This window comes from Dreissena polymorpha, chromosome 7 (genome assembly GCF_020536995.1).
Source record: "Dreissena polymorpha isolate Duluth1 chromosome 7, UMN_Dpol_1.0, whole genome shotgun sequence".
Classification (NCBI taxonomy): Eukaryota; Metazoa; Mollusca; class Bivalvia; order Myida; family Dreissenidae; genus Dreissena; species Dreissena polymorpha.
Genome location: NC_068361.1, coordinates 90,502,493 through 90,522,818, shown reverse-complemented (window position 1 = coordinate 90,522,818; position 20,326 = coordinate 90,502,493). Strand labels below are relative to the sequence as shown.

At 32.4% G+C, this 20,326-nt stretch overlaps 1 protein-coding gene across 3 annotated transcripts; it reads left to right on the top strand.

The window, feature by feature from the left end:
- The first annotated feature begins 11,744 nt into the window (after positions 1 to 11,744).
- On the top strand, positions 11,745 to 18,963 carry LOC127837645 (uncharacterized). Of its 3 annotated transcripts, XM_052364898.1 has the most exons (10): positions 11,786 to 11,870; positions 12,739 to 12,775; positions 13,019 to 13,508; positions 13,539 to 14,115; positions 14,331 to 14,469; positions 14,718 to 14,802; positions 15,120 to 15,237; positions 15,722 to 15,964; positions 16,647 to 16,807; positions 18,727 to 18,963. In XM_052364898.1, the coding sequence occupies exons 1-10, from the start codon at positions 11,805 to 11,807 to the stop codon at positions 18,914 to 18,916; spliced, it is 2,106 nt and encodes a 701-aa protein (XP_052220858.1). In that variant the 5' UTR covers positions 11,786 to 11,804; the 3' UTR covers positions 18,917 to 18,963. The 3 variants fall into 3 exon arrangements, with proteins under 3 accessions (XP_052220857.1, XP_052220858.1, XP_052220856.1); XM_052364897.1 differs by having other exon boundaries at positions 11,745 to 11,870; positions 13,043 to 14,115; XM_052364896.1 differs by having other exon boundaries at positions 11,787 to 11,870; positions 13,019 to 14,115.
- Positions 18,964 to 20,326: the final 1,363 nt, after the last annotated feature.

Below are 20,326 nucleotides of genomic sequence, written 5' to 3'. Positions count from 1 at the left end.
ATAGTCTAATCTACAGAATATTGTTGGCTTTGTGTTTGAGTGCCAGGTGAATTTGCTTTCGTTTGGATATGTTGTACGCCAGATGTCTATCATGTTGTAGTTTTCAATTATGTTGTTTAAAATGTTTCTATTTTTGGGATGGGTATAAAGGTTTTCCTTCTGTTTATCTATTAATGGGTTAAGGACAGTATTGAAATCACCGCCGACTATAATGTTTTTATCTTGATTATTAATTATGAAGGATTGTAATGTTTCGTAAAATGTGGAATGTTTTTAGCAATTCATTATTTATTTATGTTATTTTATTGTATTAGTTATATTTATTATAAGTGCGTATATACATTTCTATACACACATATATATATATATACTTATATGTGCATTTATTTTAAAAATAATTATTTATTTAAACATTATAATGCTTTTAACTATTAGAGTTGGTTCAGTAAGCCGCCTTTTAAAATGACATTACTTTGATGTTACCACCCCGTGTACATTTATCTCGGGGACCACAGAAAAGTTTCGGAGGTTAACAGTATATCTGTACATAAAACCACAATTTCTTTCCTTAATAACATTTGAGATTAATACCTTAAAATCATACAGTACAAAAAAAAACGGAATGCTCGTGCAAGAACTACTGCTTGCCGTGAATGAAACATGGTTTCGTTATTTGTCATGTTTAATATTGCACAAAACAAAATGTTTGGAAAAGTGTAAGATAAAGATACCGGGTAACTGATGAAAATGCTGATCGAGATCTCTATTTTACGAGCGTTATTTTACATAATTTACATGATACAATCTTTACATTATCCATTCGTATTATAAACGATTACATTTTCGTTGCAACACCATATATTTATAATAGTATTTTCATTTACTGCATTCAATGCACAATTCATTTTATATTCATCCAAACAAACAGGCTTTGAAAATTTAACACAAACATACAATGTTAACAAGAACATTTAAACATACATTTTAACAAGAACATAACAGCTGGTCAAATAGTACGATAAATTTCCCTTCATATTAGACAATACGGTGTGGTTGCTAAGCAATTCAATATGTAAAAAAGAAATATATAATTATAAACATAAGCAAGTGTAGTAGTAATCATTTCCACTTGTCTGTCTATAGAAAGTTTTATTCATAAGGCTTTTAAAACAATTTTACTTTCAGAGGATTTTGAATAACAACAGAATGCAAATATTGGTATAAAAATTAACAAATACAAAAAAAAACACTTTCTACCATTACTTTAATAGCTGAGACTATAAAGTAGCACTCCTTTAATCAATTTAAAACTAACAAAAAGTACACATGAGCCGTGTAAAACAAGAGCAGCAATGTTTTGAGACAGAAACATATGTACCATTGATTTTGACTTGCAGAAAAAAACAAAAAACAACGAGTTGACTGTATTTTATCATCCGAAATGATACAGATAAATATGTACACTTAATTTTAGCTCGTAAAAATAGTCTATATGCAAGAGTTGAGCATGTATTTTATGATTCTGAATGAAAGATACATATTATACCTGGCACACATTTCATGACAATCAAAAATGCCATTCTGAATTTAACTATTCAATAAAATACTAATCAATTAATTATCTACCATCGGTCTATGCTGAAAAATTACTCAAGTATTCGGGATTTTCGTAACTAAGAAGCTGTCTCCCACTCGGGTAGGTATCACGAGCATCCCGGGCAAAAAGCGGTCCGTCCAAAATGCGCACATGACCCATAGAATTATTTTTTTCTGAGACATTTTTTGAAGACATTATATTTGGTATTTATAAACATATTTTAAAATATTGTTATTTTATTTTGCATCAACAAGACATTCCAGAAAAAAAAATATAATAAAAAAACAACAACAAATATTCACGATCATTCTCGGAAATAGACGATGTAAACGGATATGGTATTTCACTGCGTAGATCGAGCGCGCAAATCGAACGCGAAAAGTTCTACGTGAGAAAAAGTACACAATCTGTACACCGTTCTTTATCAGACCAAGTGGATTTTCTTTTGTATACACATTACAAAGGAAGTATGAGTGTTTTCCTGATCTGTTAATTATGTAATAGAAATCTATTTTAGGCTATTGAACGTGATGTATTTGACGCCAACAATAACAGTTTTTTGCGGCCATGTTGTTGTTGTATATATTCACCGTCTATGTAGACGAACCTCTACCAGATCTGTAGAGTTGAACAAAAGGTTATCGTTCCCACCACCAGTATCGTGTAGTCCTCCACCTGTCTATGTACACTGTAGTATATACACACATATTGTCTTTTCTTACAATCTCAGAGCTTCTGCACTCAACCACTTGGGTCGATCCGTATAAATTCTTACAAAGGGAGAAATTCGGACAATACATCCGCAATGCATTTCACGCCACACTAAATCTAGCCCCAGTCCCTCCTACAGTGCTTTGATTTAACTATTGGAGCGGCGGTTTAAGGCCAACGTTTCTTTGAAAATACAGGATATAATATCCGATCAGTATGCATTATTATGGACTCTCAAAAATTGTCGTCCATTGGTGAAAAAGTGACTGCGAAAACTACATATAGTAGAATCAAATATAAGTTGAGACACGCATCTAGTGAAAACATTGTGTACGCTGTACCAAGCAGATTACACAGAAATAAACAGCAATAGCATGCAAATGGGCAAGTGATTTATGACATACACACATTTACACATCACATCAATCAATAAGACAATTATGAAATGATGTGATCAGCGCAGCGATACTGACAATGGAATACATGCACATTAAATGCGAATTTAGGGCGCATTTATCCACTTGTGTATTAATGTTGTAGTTGTCCAGCATCTTCTACAAACAAACGTATAAATGCACTTAAATAAATTTAAACACACATAAATGCATGGAAGCGTTCTCATTGTATTGTTAAGCGTATTATTCACAAGCATAAATACACTTATAGTGCATACGTGTATTTATGTAAAAATCATGCAGCAAAATACACCGTTTTCTGTTTAAAGTGAGCGCATGCGCTAGTGTATTACATGCGCTTTTAATGCCCATTTAATGCTGAAAAATATACGGTGCCAATACGGGTGCGTTAAACGAGCATTAAATGCGCGTATGATACAATCGTTTGAAGAAGGATGTACATGGATAGTGTTATACGATACACTTTTACGGTTTGTGTGAAACCAAATTATATTATGTTTTGTTCACTATAGTGTGTGGTGATACATGAAACATTGTTATCGCAAATCAAGTACAGCATTGGCACAGTAAACACATATAACATATGTGAATGCGAGTGTCAACCTGTCCAAAAAAGTAACTTCATTTGGTGTTCAGTAAAAATGAAATTAAAATAAACCGAACAATTACCACACGAACTGGTTCAACTCCAGCGAAGTAAAGCATTGTCAAGGCGTCCAATAAAGACTAACAGTCCGTGGTCTGGTTGGGTCATCTTGAACGCTTGGACAACGAACATTGTCTCGTGGTCAGTCTGAGACAGGAAGTGCGTGCTGGCGTCGATTTCACAACTAAAATGAATAAGTTGAAAAGCAATTACGATTCTGTTTTCGGAACAATCGAGTATGAACAACTTATTACTAAATACACTATTTTTTTCTCGCATACATGAGTACCAAACATTCATGAACAATGTTGTAGGCTGTTCATTTAGCGCAGTGCTTGGTTCTCATTTCGGCAACCCGGGTTCCATCACCGCTCCTGTCGTATGTGTTTGATTGTTTGTCACCATACCATACATGTGGGATTAACTCAGGATACTCCGACTGCTCCATCCGCAGCATAATAGCACTCTCAAATGGAATATCGTTCTAAAAAAATAAAAGACTAAAAATGGCAGTTGGAAATCGAAATTCGACCCTACATGCAAGAGTGTTATTAATTTATTCAATAGGGGCGCTGGTGCATGCTCCGGTTTCTCCAATAATGCAGCCTCCGACGCGAAAGGCAATCTCCATCTTCGAAAAATACACACGTGACTTTTAATGATATCGACGAAATATTGTAAGGGTTGGCTCTCTAAAGCATTCATATCATTAATTGCTGCCTCATTTGGTTTGTGATTAATTCTGTGGTAAGTGTGATGTTCACATAGCCTTAAAACCGGTTACCCTCTCCCAATTCTTTGTATTGCATATTCCAAGGCGGTGATCCCAATTATATCATTTTACCTTTATTGTGTGTGTGTTCGGTAATAAAATTTCTATACTGATATGGTTGTTAGAGTTTCATTGTATTTCTTATTGGATCTCCTCGTTGAAAATCCACTAATATTCTTTCCGAGAATTGCATGACCAGCACGGGGACATCATATTTTATCTAGGGCCACGTCGTTCATTAATATTTGGTACAGTTTGGTTCAATTTTATTTATTTTCAATTTAGAAAATTTAAGTTCCGTTTCGGAATGAGTAAGGAATAAGTATCTGAATCATTTTCCTGATTGAACCGGGAAAAAAGAACTGTGTTATCAGTAAACAAAACTCAATAGAAATGTAGTGCAATTAAGGCTTTTAATTTCAAAGAAATCATTATCATCGTTATGGGGTACTCTCTGATTCATTTTAATTATTTGTTTAAGTCAGAAAATAACATTTCATTATTCGGTTGAATAGGAAAAGGGAACTGAGTTATTGTTTAGTAAAACGATAACGAAAGTTAATGCAATAAATATGTTAAAGCGCCAATCTAGATGAACAATACTATGTATTTAAAGTTTGTACAGGTTAGTTCATTTAAACTTACATTTAAGGAAGAAAGCGCTAGTTCTTTTTTATGCTTGAACATAAGGACTAAGAAATTGGTTCCTTTTTCATCCACGAAAAACAAACTAGAATGTAATTAAAATAATATTTTGAAGATAGCTTTATTGCATTTGTTATCAAATTAATTTAAAATAATTTTCAGAGTTTAGGTTTTATTCATAAGAAGTTAGTATTTGAAAAAGAAAATGCCGGTTCAAATTAAACAAGAAAAGCAGTATTTATGGTAATAAATAAGTACATGTTTTCCAGTTATTTTGTTTAAATTTATGTTTTTTTTTCTTTAAAACCTTAAAAAAATATGTTTTGCTTGAACAATTATTCCTAATTCTGTATTCTAGTAAGGAGTAAGGACCTAGGAAAAAGGAACCAATTTACTCCCCATCATAAAAAGTTCTTTATGTTGAAGTCATTAATATATTGTCATATGAGCACAAACATGTGTATAAAGTACGAAAGTAGCACATCGCTATCGCGTTATTGTATAATTAACTAATATATATATATATAGTTATATAAGTAAAATGTAATAATCCAGATTGTGAATATTATATAATGAAAGTAAAAACACGTGTCTGAGATTTTAAATATATATTGATTTAGCCAACGCGTTTCGCATAGCTCATCAGGGCATAATACAATATATTACAACGTCAAAATGTCATGGAGATAACGTCATATCAATTATGACGTCATAACGTCAATAAATATTAAATGACATTTAATTTGGCTTTAAATACATGTATAAAATGTTGTTCTTTTGCTAACCTAGCTGAAATATTGTTCGAAAATAGCTTATAAAATGGAAATATTTTAAATTTTGGTTCATTATGTGAACATTCATCTAAATGTTTACTTAAAGGCATCTGTCTTGTTGAGGGGTCTCGCATTTGTTGTTCATGGACAGATCGCCTATTTCTAAGTTTATCGCCAGTTTGGCCTATATAATATTGTTTGCATCCATTGCATACTAATACATAAATCACATTTTGTATATCACATGACATATTAGTTTTTATTTTGAACATTTTGCCATTAAAATCAAAAGAATTCCCTTCAATAATATAACCACACAGGGCGCATCTAGGGTCATTACATTTGGATACTCTTGGTTCTTGAGATGAAAAGTAAGATTTGGTTAATAGACGTTTTAAATTAGGTGGCTGTCGCTTACATTTTATTATCTTCTGATTTGAAATTATTTTATTCATAACCGGGTCTGTTTGTAAAATGTCAATGTTGTTTTTTAATACGCCAAACAGTTCTTTATTTTTTGGATTTTGTGTTGAAATAAATGGAATTATATTACTCTTGTCTTTTTGTGTTGATTTTGAAAGTAATTCATGTTTAGGGATGGAAAGTGCTTTTTTAATACCTGTATTTATAATAGATTGTGGATATTTTCTTTGAATAAGGGAATGCTTAAGTTCATTTAAACGTTTTAGTTTAAGTTTATCATTCGAAACTATGGTGCAGATCCGTTTCGCTAAAGTGAAAGGAATATTTATCTTTGTGTGTTTATTATGACACGAGGTAAAATTAAGATATTGTTTAGAATCAGTTTCTTTGTAATATATATCAGTATTAATTTCAGTATTGTTTTTTATAATCAATATATCAAGAAATGGTAACTCGAGTGTGCTTGTTTGCATTGTAAACTTGATATCCGAATGTAAGTTGTTTAAAATAGTATAAAAGTTTTGAAGTTCATAGGAAAATTTTGTCCAGAAAATAAAGCAATCTTCTAGAAATCTTTTCCAAAATGTTTTAATAAAAGAAAGAAATTCATCATTATAAATTGATCCAATTCTTGCATATAGTTTTAGTTCTAAAAATCCCACTACCAATGTAGCGTATGATGGCGCGAATTTAGTACCCATTGCAGTCCCTTTAGATTGGTTGTACTACTTATCATTAAAATTGAAGTTATTATTTTCAAGTATTATTTTTATGCCTTCTTTTATAAACCGTTGCGAAAACCTTTCATTAACCGAATCTGGATATTTTTGAAGCCAATAATCAATAGCTTCTAAACCAAGAGTATGCGGTATATTAGAATATAAATTAATTACATCAAATGATACTAATGTACTTGACTCTGGAACTTGTGAAGGTATATGTTTTAGGAAATCTATGTTATTTGTTATATTGCTATTGACATATTTTACAAACGGTTTTAACAAGATATCCAATAAAGAACTTAAACGACTTGTTTCACAGTTAGTTCCAGCGACTATTGGGCGAAAGTTTAAATCGTCTGGATCCATTAACTCTATATATTCTGAATTGCTATGTTTAATTGCATCCTGAATGATTTTACTTTTATGAATTTTTGGAAGACCATAAAATAGACTTGTTTTCCATTCGAATTTTACTAAGAAATCATTTTCCTGTTTAGTTAGTTTATTATTTTCCTTTAGTAAATTGCGTATTTTTGAAAGTGTTATTTGACTACCATTATCAGGGATTTGTTTATAATATTCGACGTCATTTAACATTGCTAATAATTTTCTTCTATAAAAGTCTGCATTCATTATAACAATTCCGCCACACTTATCTGCTTCTTTAATAGTTATGGATTTGTCTTCTGCTAATAAATCTATAGCTTTTCTTTCTTTTAATGATATGTTATGCTCAGTGTCATTTTCCATTTGAGAATGTTGAAGGCAAAGTGTTCGAGTAACATTTATATAATGGTCTAGTGTATTATTTCTATGTTTAGGTGGATAAAAGGACGTTTGATTTTTTACAATAGAATTGTTTGTATTATTATGATCACTATTATTAAAAAACTCTTTAAGCCTAAGTGATCTATGAAAATCATCCACATCTTTTATTTGATCATAAGAATCATTTTTATATTTAGGTGTTGGTGTAAATTTAAAACCCCTCAATAAGACGTCAATTTCAGTTTGAGATAAAAATCTTTTTGAAAAATTGTAAATTTTTGTAAATAATTTTGAATTTTCAGCTAGGTTACCTAAAGTTTCTATGTCGGACTGCTCCACTCCCTGCCTCCTTCTAAAAAATCAACGTTAAATTCGCTTGGTTTGTCGTCGTTATCTTGCAATATGTCGTCGTTCGTATTGTTGTTGTTTCCATAGTTTCTTCTGTATGAAGACCTTGGGTTATCTCTTATATTGTTTCTGTTTGAAGTGGAATTGTTTCTTTGGAAATGGTTATGTAATTCGATGTTGGTGTTATTAATTTTTAAAAGAACTTCTCTTACAATACTTTCCAAATCTATATTTTGTAAACAGCTTGTTTGATTTTGTTGCAGGTTTCTTCTTTGCGAATGTTGTTTATTGGTGTTTCTTTCTTGACTGTTGTAGTTGTATGTTGTTTTCAGATTTTGGTAGTTGGTGGTATTTTTTCGGACAGCATCCGCATATGAAGAGGGTTGATTTTTGTTTACGAAGTCTTGTTTTTTAAATAATGGATTTTTATTTTCATATTCCTTTATGAATTCTTCTTCGTATTTTGAAAGCCATTTTTCATTGTTTCCCCATCTTTTATGTGAAATTTCTTCATTTCGTTGCGTTTCCGTTTTCCAAAGTTCTACCAGTGTCCGTGCTGTTCTTCCGTTGCATTTTGAATGTATCAATTTGAATATTTCTTCGTCGATGCGCTTGAATTTCTCACAGTTTGAAGAAGCACGTAATGACTGCAATTCTGTTTGGATATTGAAGTCATTCAATACGGCCCTTTCTCTAACTGATTTCTGATCGATATTTTCATTTGGTATTTCTTTTTTCTGTAAATGTTTTGGTATTACCATTGGAGTTGACCTTAACCATTTAGAATATTTTTCAAAATGGCCTTTATTTTTTATCATGGACCAGTACGTACTTTTAGCGAAACGGATCTGCACCATAGTTTCGAATGATAAACTTAAACTAAAACGTTTAAATGAACTTAAGCATTCCCTTATTCAAAGAAAATATCCACAATCTATTATAAATACAGGTATTAAAAAAGCACTTTCCATCCCTAAACATGAATTACTTTCAAAATCAACACAAAAAGACAAGAGTAATATAATTCCATTTATTTCAACACAAAATCCAAAAAATAAAGAACTGTTTGGCGTATTAAAAAACAAAATTGACATGTAACAAACAGACCCGGTTATGAATAAAATAATTTCAAATCAGAAGATAATAAAATGTAAGCGACAGCCACCTAATTTAAAACGTCTGTTAACCAAATCTTACTTTTCATCTCAAGAACCAAGAGTATCCAAATGTAATGACCCTAGATGCGCCCTGTGTGGTTATATTATTGAAGGGAATTCTTTTGATTTTAATGGCAAAATGTTCACAAAAAAAAATATGTCATGTGATATACAAAATGTGATTTATGTATTAGTATGCAATGGATGCAAACAATATTATATAGGCCAAACTGGCGATAAACTTAGAAATAGGCGATCTGTCCATGAACAACAAATGCGAGACCCCTCAACAAGACAGATGCCTTTAAGTAAACATTTAGATGAATGTTCACATAATGAACCAAAATTTAAAATATTTCCATTTTATAAGCTATTTTCGAACAATATTTCAGCTAGGTTAGCAAAAGAACAACATTTTATACATGTATTTAAACCCAAATTAAATGTCATTTAATATTTATTGACGTTATGACGTCATAATTGATATGACGTTATCTCCATGACATTTTGACGTTGTAATATATTGTATTATGCCCTGATGAGCTATGCAAAACGCGTTGGCTAAATCAATATATATTTAAAATCCCAGACACGTGTTTTTACTTTTATTTTATATATATATATATATATATATATATATATATATATATATATATATATATATATATATATATATATATATATATTAAATAATATGAGCGATTGTCATCACCTGAGCGTCGGCGTCGGCGTCTGCGTCGGAGTCCGGTAAAGTTTTGTGTTTAGGTTCTTTTTTGTCATAAAGTATCAAAGCTATTGCATTCATACTTGCAATACTTACTAACTATCACAAGGGGACTGTGCAGGTAAAGTTATGTAAGTATGACTGGCACTTTGACAGAATTATGACCCCTTTATACTAAGAAAATTGAAAATTTAGTTAACTTTTGTGTTTAGGGCAACTTTACTCCTAAAGTATCATAGCTATTGCTTACAAACTTGGAACACTTGCTAACTATCATAAGGGAACTGTGCATGCAAAGTTATGTAACTCTGACTGGCATTTTGACAAAATTATGGCCCCTTTTATCCCAAAACAAATGAAAATTTGGTTAAGTTTTGTGTTTTGGTCCACTTTACTCCTAAAGTATCATAGCTATTGCTTCCACAATTGGAACACTCGCTAACTATCATAAGGGGACTGTACAGGACAAGTTGCATATCTCTGGTTGGCATTTTAATGGAACTATGACCCTGTTTTGACATAGTATCTGTGAAAATTTTGTTCAATTTTGTGTTTAGATCTTCATTACTTCTGAAGAATCAAGGCTATTGCTTTCAAATTTTATATACCTTCCAACTATCATGAGGGTACTATGCCTGTTAAGTTAAAATTGACCTTGACCTTTGAATGATCTTGATTCTCAAGGTCAAAGTATTATATTTTGCTAAAATTGCCATAACTTTTTTATTTATGATCAGATTTGATTCATACTTTGACAAAACAACACTTACCTGACATACCACAATAGACTCCACCCAAACCAAACCCCACGCCCTACATTTTTTGTTTCCCATTTTTTTCTTATTTTTGAAATATCATCGAATAAATGACCACACCCCACACTAAACCCCCCCCCCCTCTCAACCCCCGCCCCAACAAAATACATAAACATTTTTTTTGAAAAATGGTTTAAAAAAGCCCACAAATATTTATTTTATTTTTATTATTTTATTTTTTAAAGACTGTCCAACCATCCCACCCAAGAATCCCCCCTCCCGCAAAAAATAATATTGTTTTTCCTTTTTTTCATTTTTGAAAGATAATATAATAATCCACACACCCACACTATACACCCCTCTCCACCCCAACCCTCCCCCTTTTTGATTGAAATATTGAGATAGGTCCCTTCAAGTTAATAAGACAACTAGATGAGCGGTCTGCACCCGCTAGGCGGTGCTTTTGTTTTTGTGATGCTATGGCTAGTCGAATTTTTTATTTGAGATTATTTTGCTTCCTGATAAAACAATACTTTAAACACAATACAATACTTTTCACCATGTCATATTGAAAGTTAAACATATCGGTTGGTGAAAACTGCCCAGATCATTTCAACACATAAAATGTCATTATTCTTTATTTAGAACAATTTATTTAGGGCATGTGTAGCCTTTATCAATCGAGTCGTGTTCTGAGAAATCTGGGCATACTGCATGTGCGTAAAGTGTCGTCCCAAATTAGCCTGTGCAATACGCACAGTCTAAATCAGGGACGACTCTTTCCGCTTTTATGACATTTTTCGTTTAAATGAAGTCTCTTCTTAGCAAAAATCCAATTTAGGCGGAAAATGTCGTCCCTGATTAGACTATCCGGACTGCACATGTTAATCTGGGACGACACTTTACGCACATGCATTGAGCCCAGTTTTCACAGAACGCGACTCAATTGTATTGCAGACCGTATATTCTTAAATCTGAGTCTGTTCTTAATTCTTAAGTTGAATAATTTGTTTGTGCCTTTATTATCATTCACATTAAATATCCACTTTTTCGTCGCCTAACATGACATTAAATAGTGCGTTAGGCAATCAACGTGGGACAGTCAGCTTAACAATATTTTATAACATTTTCAAAACAATAAAATGATGCGACACATATTTTGAAATACATTGTGTTTTAAATCATTTGAAATTTAAACATATTTGAAATCGAGTTATAAATTATCATATTTACACATATATTTTTAGGCCACATGTGCATAATTGTCGTTCTTATCTTATGCGATATGTGTTCAAAGCCGGTATGGAACGGACCTTCTTATCAATGACATAATTTTAATTAAACGAAATGATAGATACCAGCGGACACATGACGCTAATTGCGACCAAAATGTCATCACTGTTACTTGGTTTGGTAAGCGCATACTTATATTGTATTGGTATAAAAGATGAAAATATGTTTATATAAAAGTTAACTAGTATTAATTTTATGTTTAACTTTATAGAATGAACTTACAAGATGACACATGCGAATAAACATTAAACTAAACATTTATATTTTAAAGGGGCCTTTTCACAGATTTTGGCATTTTTTTAACTTATTCATTAAATGCTTTATATCGATAAATGTAAACATTGGATCGTAACAGCTCCAGTAAAAAATCAAGAATAAAATTTAAAAAAGGAAAAGAACATTGCCCGGTCCAGGTTTCGAACCAGTGACCCCTGGAGTCCTGCCAGAGTCCTGAAGTAAAAACGCCTTAGCCTACTGAGCTATTCCGCCGAGTACACATACTCGACGTATTTTATACCTTATATAAGCAATCTTCGTAGTTTCACAAAATTTAACGACAAAAACAGAACTCTCCAAATTATTCAATCGTTTCGCGTTGCAGCGCTTTATAATTTTTAGGTTTTAAAATCGTCAAAAGATGCATATAATGGCTATATTAGACCATGGTAAATGTTCAGTATTACTGTTTCCTCACAATTATCATAACTAAAACGAAAATTTGCGAATCTGAAACAACTTTTTTCAATTTTGTCAATTTACCAAAGCGTGAAAAGATCCCTTTAAATTGTTTAATGGAAAAAAGCACTATATTATATTGCAATTAAAAGTGTACACTTTATAAAAATTTAAAGTTAACATTATACATGTATATGCTTTCGTACCCTCATGCTAAGGGGGAAATACGCTAAATGTTTTATCGTTTATCATTGTCTTATTTACACTGGTTTAAAGGATTTACGATGATTTACTGTATAATTTTTCGTTTTAGACGGCTTTGCTATTGATAATACCTGTTGACTTGGCAAGTACGGTCTTCTTTATTATAATTTGAATAAATATTCTTGATGAAGTTAACAATGTATACATTTAAATACATTTCCATTACTAAAACCACACATTTTACTTTTTCTTTCTCTAACCTGCAGAACACATCAACAAAGTGGTAAAATATTCATACATAGTTACGTCTAGCATAGCAATGTTAAAATGTATAATAAGTACTAAAATACATCTATATACATTTTCAAACAATTCGGATTGATATATAGTTTTAGGTCGTTTTTCATTAACAGACGCGACTGGTTATCAGTTTATGTTCGGAATCCCACAGACGTTTAGAAATTCGGATAATGTGACGCTGTATATTTCAAGCAAATATGCCACAAATGTCTTTGTCAATGCGCCGAGCATTGGTTTTACACAAACAATCAAAACCATTGCGAGTGAATCCACTCCAATAAGAATTCCCAGCAACATTGTAGCAACAGCCGTAGGTACTTCTAGCCAACTCGTATACATTGAGGCCGATAATCCGATATCTGTGAACGTCATGGTAAGGGATACGAGCACGTCAGACGGATTTCACGTAGGTCCATTGTCTGTGATCTGTACCGAATTTTTTGTGTCATCATACGACCCTATTACTAACAGCCAGTTCCTTCTTGCAACAAAAGAAGACGATACCCGTGTAGAGATATCTTTTAAAACAAACGCTGGATCAATTGCAATTGACGGACGCCGTTATAGCGATGGACAAACATACTCTATCACGCTGAACAGAATGCAAACGCTCATGATTCAACACACCCAAGACCTTACCGGAACACATATTGTGAGCTCTAAACCAATATCAGTCGTATCTGGAAATCAGTGTGCGAATGTGCCTAAAGGTGTAGCTGCCTGTGACTTCATGATAGAGATGTTGCTTCCAGTTCAGCTGTGGCAAAATGAATACGTATGTGCTGCTTTAAAAACAAGAAGAAATAACCGACTGCGTGTTTTATCATCTTCAAATGGAAATCTGGTTCATATTGGAACTATAAATAAAACACTGAATAAAGGAGAATATTTTGAATACGTAAGTTCTGAAAATGCACTTACAAGAATAATGGGGACATCTGCAATTTCCGTTATGCAATATGCGGAGAGCACAGACGCAGATCATCAAACTGGCGACCCAAGCATGATAACTGTCCCTTCTCTCATTGGCCAAGATTCAGAATATTTCTATGAGACGCCCACATCTCTGGCCCGCCATTATTGTTCCATAACTATTCCCTCCGACAAAGTTGCGGGACTTTACATCGATAGCAGCGCTGTCAGCACCTCTGATGAACTACGGGCTTCAACAACACAAAATGGAGCGGTAAAGTGTTCATAAAGTATCGTTTGAATTACATGTAAATTTCAGTATACAATCTACCTGCCAAACATGAACAAATATTCTCCCTAAGTTAACCAAAATTTGTTATCTGTGATATGTTTAATAAAGGATATTATGATACCTTGAACGTGTCATCATTTGTTTAATTAAGATAGTATATTTATATAAGACAAATGTATGAGTGCATTTTTTTTCAGCTGAGCTTAATACGACTTGCCGTTACTGCTGGCAAACATCGTATATGGCACACAGATCCAAGTGTTAAATTCAGTGTAATTGTCTACGGTTTCGATAATTCCGAATCATACGGTTATCCACTAGATCTCATAGCATACGGTAAGGCCGTATTGTAATGCTTTTATATCAGTATTAAAGCCTCAATACAATGGAGATCAAAGTTAAAGCATGATGCAGTGCTTCATCATTTTTGTAGCAAAGTAGTCATCACATAAGTCGTTTTTATCACGGCATAAGCAATACATTTGTGACCGATCATAACTTAAATTCGACGAATGTTTTGAAATCAATGTTTTTGATGTTTATGTCATCAAAATTAGTTAACATATTTTCGTTTCGCCTTTTAGTACCGTCACTAAAGGAAGTCATTAAATCGTCTTGCACAACAACTGCATGGCATGTAGACATAGATATGGAAAAGCTGAGATTACGGTTTTTATTATTTTTATATTAATGCTGCGTACGAGTTTTTTTTAACTAAGTTTAGCAAATTAAAAGTAAAAAAGCAGTAAAATATATTAACGAAATATTCTAACGTCGCACCATAGTAAAAATTAGATAATCTTTTTTAAAATGAAGTTGTTCATTCCTATATGTTTGTACAATATAAAAAACAAAACCATCTTGTAATAGCAGATACTTTTATATGAACAAAAATATTATAAATATATTTGCATTTTGACGATTTGAAATTAAATGTGTTATGCTATAATATACACTAATCAAATTAACAAATGTGCTTATTTAAGAAACCCTGGCTCAGTTGCTACTGACATCTACTTTGGAGACAACTCGTGTTCTGGGCAAGAGATTGGAAACCACTTGATTTTCGACCAAGACATCGAAAGCTGTTTGACAACAACCAAAGTAATTACTTACATACAATTTAACGATTAACGTATGTGATTATCGTATACATTTTTAATGTCATCAATAATTGAAATATACAAACAGGCTATTAAGGTGTTTTTCGAAAGTTCATAATGCTTTTTCTGTCAATAACTCTGACAGTGTATACATATAATATACATGTTAAAGTCCTTATTAATAAATCATGGTATTTACACAGAAGGAAAATGAAACAAATACATCGCGCTAAATACAAAAACAGTTTCTTTGAAAGAACCGATACTCGCCGGATATAAAATTATACTCTGTTGTTTGAATAAAAATACGTGTTTTACACAGAGAAATACGGCATCCTCATCTGACACATTATTTTATTGCATTTTATCATGAAAACCTTTAGGTATAACTATATATATATACCTAAGGGTTTTCATGATAAAATGAAATAAAGTAATATATATTATGTTTATTTTTATTTTGTGCACATGTGATTATTCTTTAGTCCAACGACACCGAGATAATTCACACAAACCTATTGGTTTACGCCTACCATGACCCGAAGTTCCACTTCATCATACGTAACATCAACTGGACGCTTGATGTCAACTGTCACATTCAAAGGAACCAATCGGTTGACAGTCACGTGACCTACAACAACCCAACAGGCGGAAATCAAGGCTCATTGAATTCGACCACGTCATACGTAATTCAGACACAGTTTTTCATCGATCCTAATTTTCAAAAGGTATTTTAATAAAAAATCTCACACGATAAACGATAATAATTAAACACAAAGCACTAGGACAAACTAAACTTGTTTCTATTGAGTCAATTTGCATGGTTGACCTGTCCCTGTGCGCTATACGCTGTTAAATATTCAGGAAAATACACTTTTATTAAAAATAATATTATTAAATTTGTGTTACCATGCATATACTATTATGTCTTCCACGGTGGGAATGTTTTATTTACAACAACTAAATCACATTTTAGAATTAACCCGCATTTTTATATAAAGGGGCCTTTCACAGATTTTGGCATGTATTGGAGTTTGTCATTAAATGCTTTATATTGATAAATGTAAACATTGGATCTAAAAAGCTCCAGTAAAAAAATCAAGAATAAAAAAAAATTACAAGAAGAAAAAACGTTACCCTCAACAGTGCTCAAACCACTGACACGCGGGGTCCTGGAGTAAAAGTCTAACACTTTAGACCACTCAGCCATCCGCGTTGCAACGCTTTATAATTTTCAGGTTTTTAAATCGTCAAAAATGAATAAAATGGCTATGCTACAGCATGTTAAATGTTCAGTATTACTGTTTCCTCAAAAATATAATAACTAAAACGGAAATTTGCGAATCTGAAACAACTTTTTTTAATTTTGTCAATTTTACCAAAACGTTTCAAAAGCCACTGTTATTTAAGGAAATTTCTGGAAATCCATTGGACGTTAAAACTGGTGCTCATGTCTTCGTGAAGACGTTTGTGCAGAAAGTCGATTGGACAGTGAAAATGAGACTGCATTCGTGTTATACAGTGCCGACCTTGAACAGCTATGATGCCCGTTACTACCTAATTAATAACGGGTATGTGTTCACAATCGACCATACGATAAATGTCAATGAACATTTAATCGACTTATCAAGCGTTTTAATTCCATACAGATAAACACATTAATACCGACATAATTTTCATAGTAAAACGTATACTGAGTATGTGATGAAACCATACATATATGATGCCATTGAACAAATAAACAAAACTATATTTTGGCACTAGAAAACAATTTATTATTATACATGTATTGATCTGTTAACAATGTTTTCACTATTATTGTGTTAAGTTATACATCTTAACGCATTACTCCTTATGAATATTTTGGAATGAAATATGACCTTCCAAAAAGTGAGATTTGACCTCTGTGTTGATTATTTACAAAAGCATGAGTTAATTTATCCAACAGCTTAATGATTTTCTAGACTTAGAAGATATCTCTTGATAGCCGTATAAACTTGGCTTTACATGCCTACCAGCCTTTACACTGCTACTACATGTACATTATGGACCACTTATTTTGCTTTTCATTTCCGGTTAAATATCTAATGAAGTAAAGACTTGTCGACGTGTTAAATTGTATACATTTTGTTAATTTTCAATATAAACATGAATTGTAATTATACTTTTCAAACTATATGCAACGTATAAGAAAAATAGCCGAAAGTTATTAATCCAAAACAGCGTTTATATTGACTTTTTTACCAAAAACAAATAATGCTCTTGTCTGCTGACGTGATTGCAATTAATTTTGCATCATTCAGTTAAAGGAGTGTATGGGAAATTTAAAAGGCAGTTGCGTTACGATATGATGTCTTTGCTAGTATATGATGGATTATTGTAATAAAAAGTGAATAAAAATGTTTGAGAGAGAGGGAGCGAGAAAGCGAGAGGGAGAGAGAGAGAGGGAGTAGGAGGGGGAGAGGAAGGAAGGTTGGGACGAAGGGAAGGAAGGAGGGAGGGAGAACAGTGCCGGTGACTTAAAAGAGCGTTAAATCTTATAATTGTGATGGAGCATTGATCTTTCTTTTACTTTTCGACGGTATTCAAAGGGTAATGTCTTTGATGATTATGTCGTTCCTTTGTTAGTTGATTATAAAATGTTTTTCCAATGAAAATGACATTCGTATAGCAATTGTTTAAACATATAACGGAGGATGGCGTTGAAAAAATGAATTTTGTATGCCGCGTGCGCTTTTTCAACTCATCATGAAAGCATACTAAACTAGACGGAAATGTACACGGTGACTTTAATGCAATCAAATACTTTGGTTAGAAGAGCACGAGGCAGTTGAGATTTGAATTTTATATGCAAGTTAGCAAAAAGTCTGTCACCAGAATGGTTGTCTTAAGACTAAAATGAACAATTTCGGCGGGAATAAATGCCGGATAATGCTTGACGTAGTGGTACACATTTTATAAGTAGAAAATAGCAGCTATCTTTGTTTTGGTGGTGAAATTAAATATTAAGTTTAAAGGAAACCTTCTATGTTCTACTTGAGTGGTTAACATTTGGAATGCCGATTGAATCTGAATTGATCATACATCGATATTTTGTCTAGTTACGCTGCTTTTTCGTGGAATTAATGAGTTTTTTTTTCGCGTTGCCACATCAGGAAAAAAAATGTTACTACGCAGATTATATTCAGTTAATTTAGTCTGTTTTGTCCATCGTTTAAACAATTAAACGCTATTATTTTCTCAACAAAGCCTTGTTTAAATATAAATATTGTAGAATAAATGAAATATGATGTTAGTGTTAGTGTCTAATTTAATGTATCCGACTCGTCTCATAAAGGCCTCCAAGGCTAGGCAAACCTCGCCGTGTAAACCTTTCTGCAACTCGTCGGATAAATTCAAGTACACTGAGACACTAACACAATATTCTGTATATTTCTGAACATTTTCAACATAAGCTGTGTAATCGCTTATACAAAGCTCCTTTTTTCAGTTGTGAAATGGATGCCAACACTCACTTTCTGTCACAAACGGACCACGAGACCAGGTTCGTTTTCCAAGCCTTTCAGATGACCGGACCAGACCCCCGGCTGTACATCAAATGTGACGCCACGCTTTGTGACACGTCGGACGTGACGTCGTCTCAGCAGTGCGATCAGAGGGCACATTGCACGCAAAAGTAATCAGCGAAAATAACGCCTAATGCAAAAAAATAAAACAAAAAATTGTAGCAATATTTTTGGTAGATTATTGCATATTTAGGTGTACATGTATTCATATAATTTATTCTGGTGTGATTTGCGTTGAATTTGATGCTATAGAAGGTCCATGAAAAAATTAGGATAACATTTCTAGTTTGCTTTAGAAATGAACAACATATATCCGATTGGAATACGCGATGCTTTATTTTGGGTTGTGTATTGTCCGTGCAGAGTCAATAATGTTCTTCTGCTAATAAAATTGTCATGTAAAATAGTAATCGTTGATTACAGCATTAAGGCGAGCAACTTAACTTAGCTTTGGTCGCTATGTCAAAATAACAATATATATATATATATAAAGAACACACATATGTCATAATTGTGTTATATTCAACTGCAAAAATATTACAGCCAATATTTAATCAATTTTTAAATATTGTTATTAAAGGTGTAACAATAACTTTTAGGATTGTAATACGTTGAATTTAAATTACAACTATCTTTCTTTGGCATACGATGGAATAAGGATAATGAAACAGGCTAATGCGCTGTTTACACTTTTCTTTCTTCAATTCGTATTTTTGTACGAATTAGTTTTGTTCCAAGGTTTTTATATTCAGTGTTTTTGTGCAGTGTCCTCTAAAGGTTATATATGATTAAATGGGATTTCGAACACCGTTGAAAATTTCCTGCTTTATTTTAGTATGTAGATGCCCTTGACCTTTTTAATTTTTAAAAGTATAAACAACATTAAAAGATGCTGAACTTTGTTCCAGAGTTATATGTAACCTTAACAATTGCAATAGAAAACAAACAGAACTATGGTGCGTTTCTCATTTTTAATAACTCAATTTTACTTCTACACACAATATGAAACTTCAGCTGAACCAACAGGGCAGAATCCTTGTAAACGTTTGACTGATTATATATATATTAATATTCTACATGCGTGTTTCCGTTATATCTTATCGTTTTGACGGACATTCAAAAGCTGACCAGTTCTTTGATTTAAAACGATCACATGCAGTTAAATAACTCGAATTTGTTTTTAACATCCATGAAACTGAATAAATCCCAAGCGCAGTTGGTAGAAATACCAAATGTAAGGTTAGTTTTGTTTAACATAAATTTTAGTTGTTTTTTATTTATGACGACACAACCAAAGAGGAAATCTAAAATGAATTAGAAATTATTCATGTTAAAACACAATCGCATTCCAGATTAATATTGCCTAAAATTCAATAATGCAAAAAACATTTTGAACATAAAAGTCAACTGCTGTCATAATTTGGATCTTTGAAAGTCACGACACTTCGTATAAATTTGCAAAATAAAACTGTTTGCAGTTGAAAGAAGAATTCAACTGTCACGAAAATACCTCATGTAATGCGT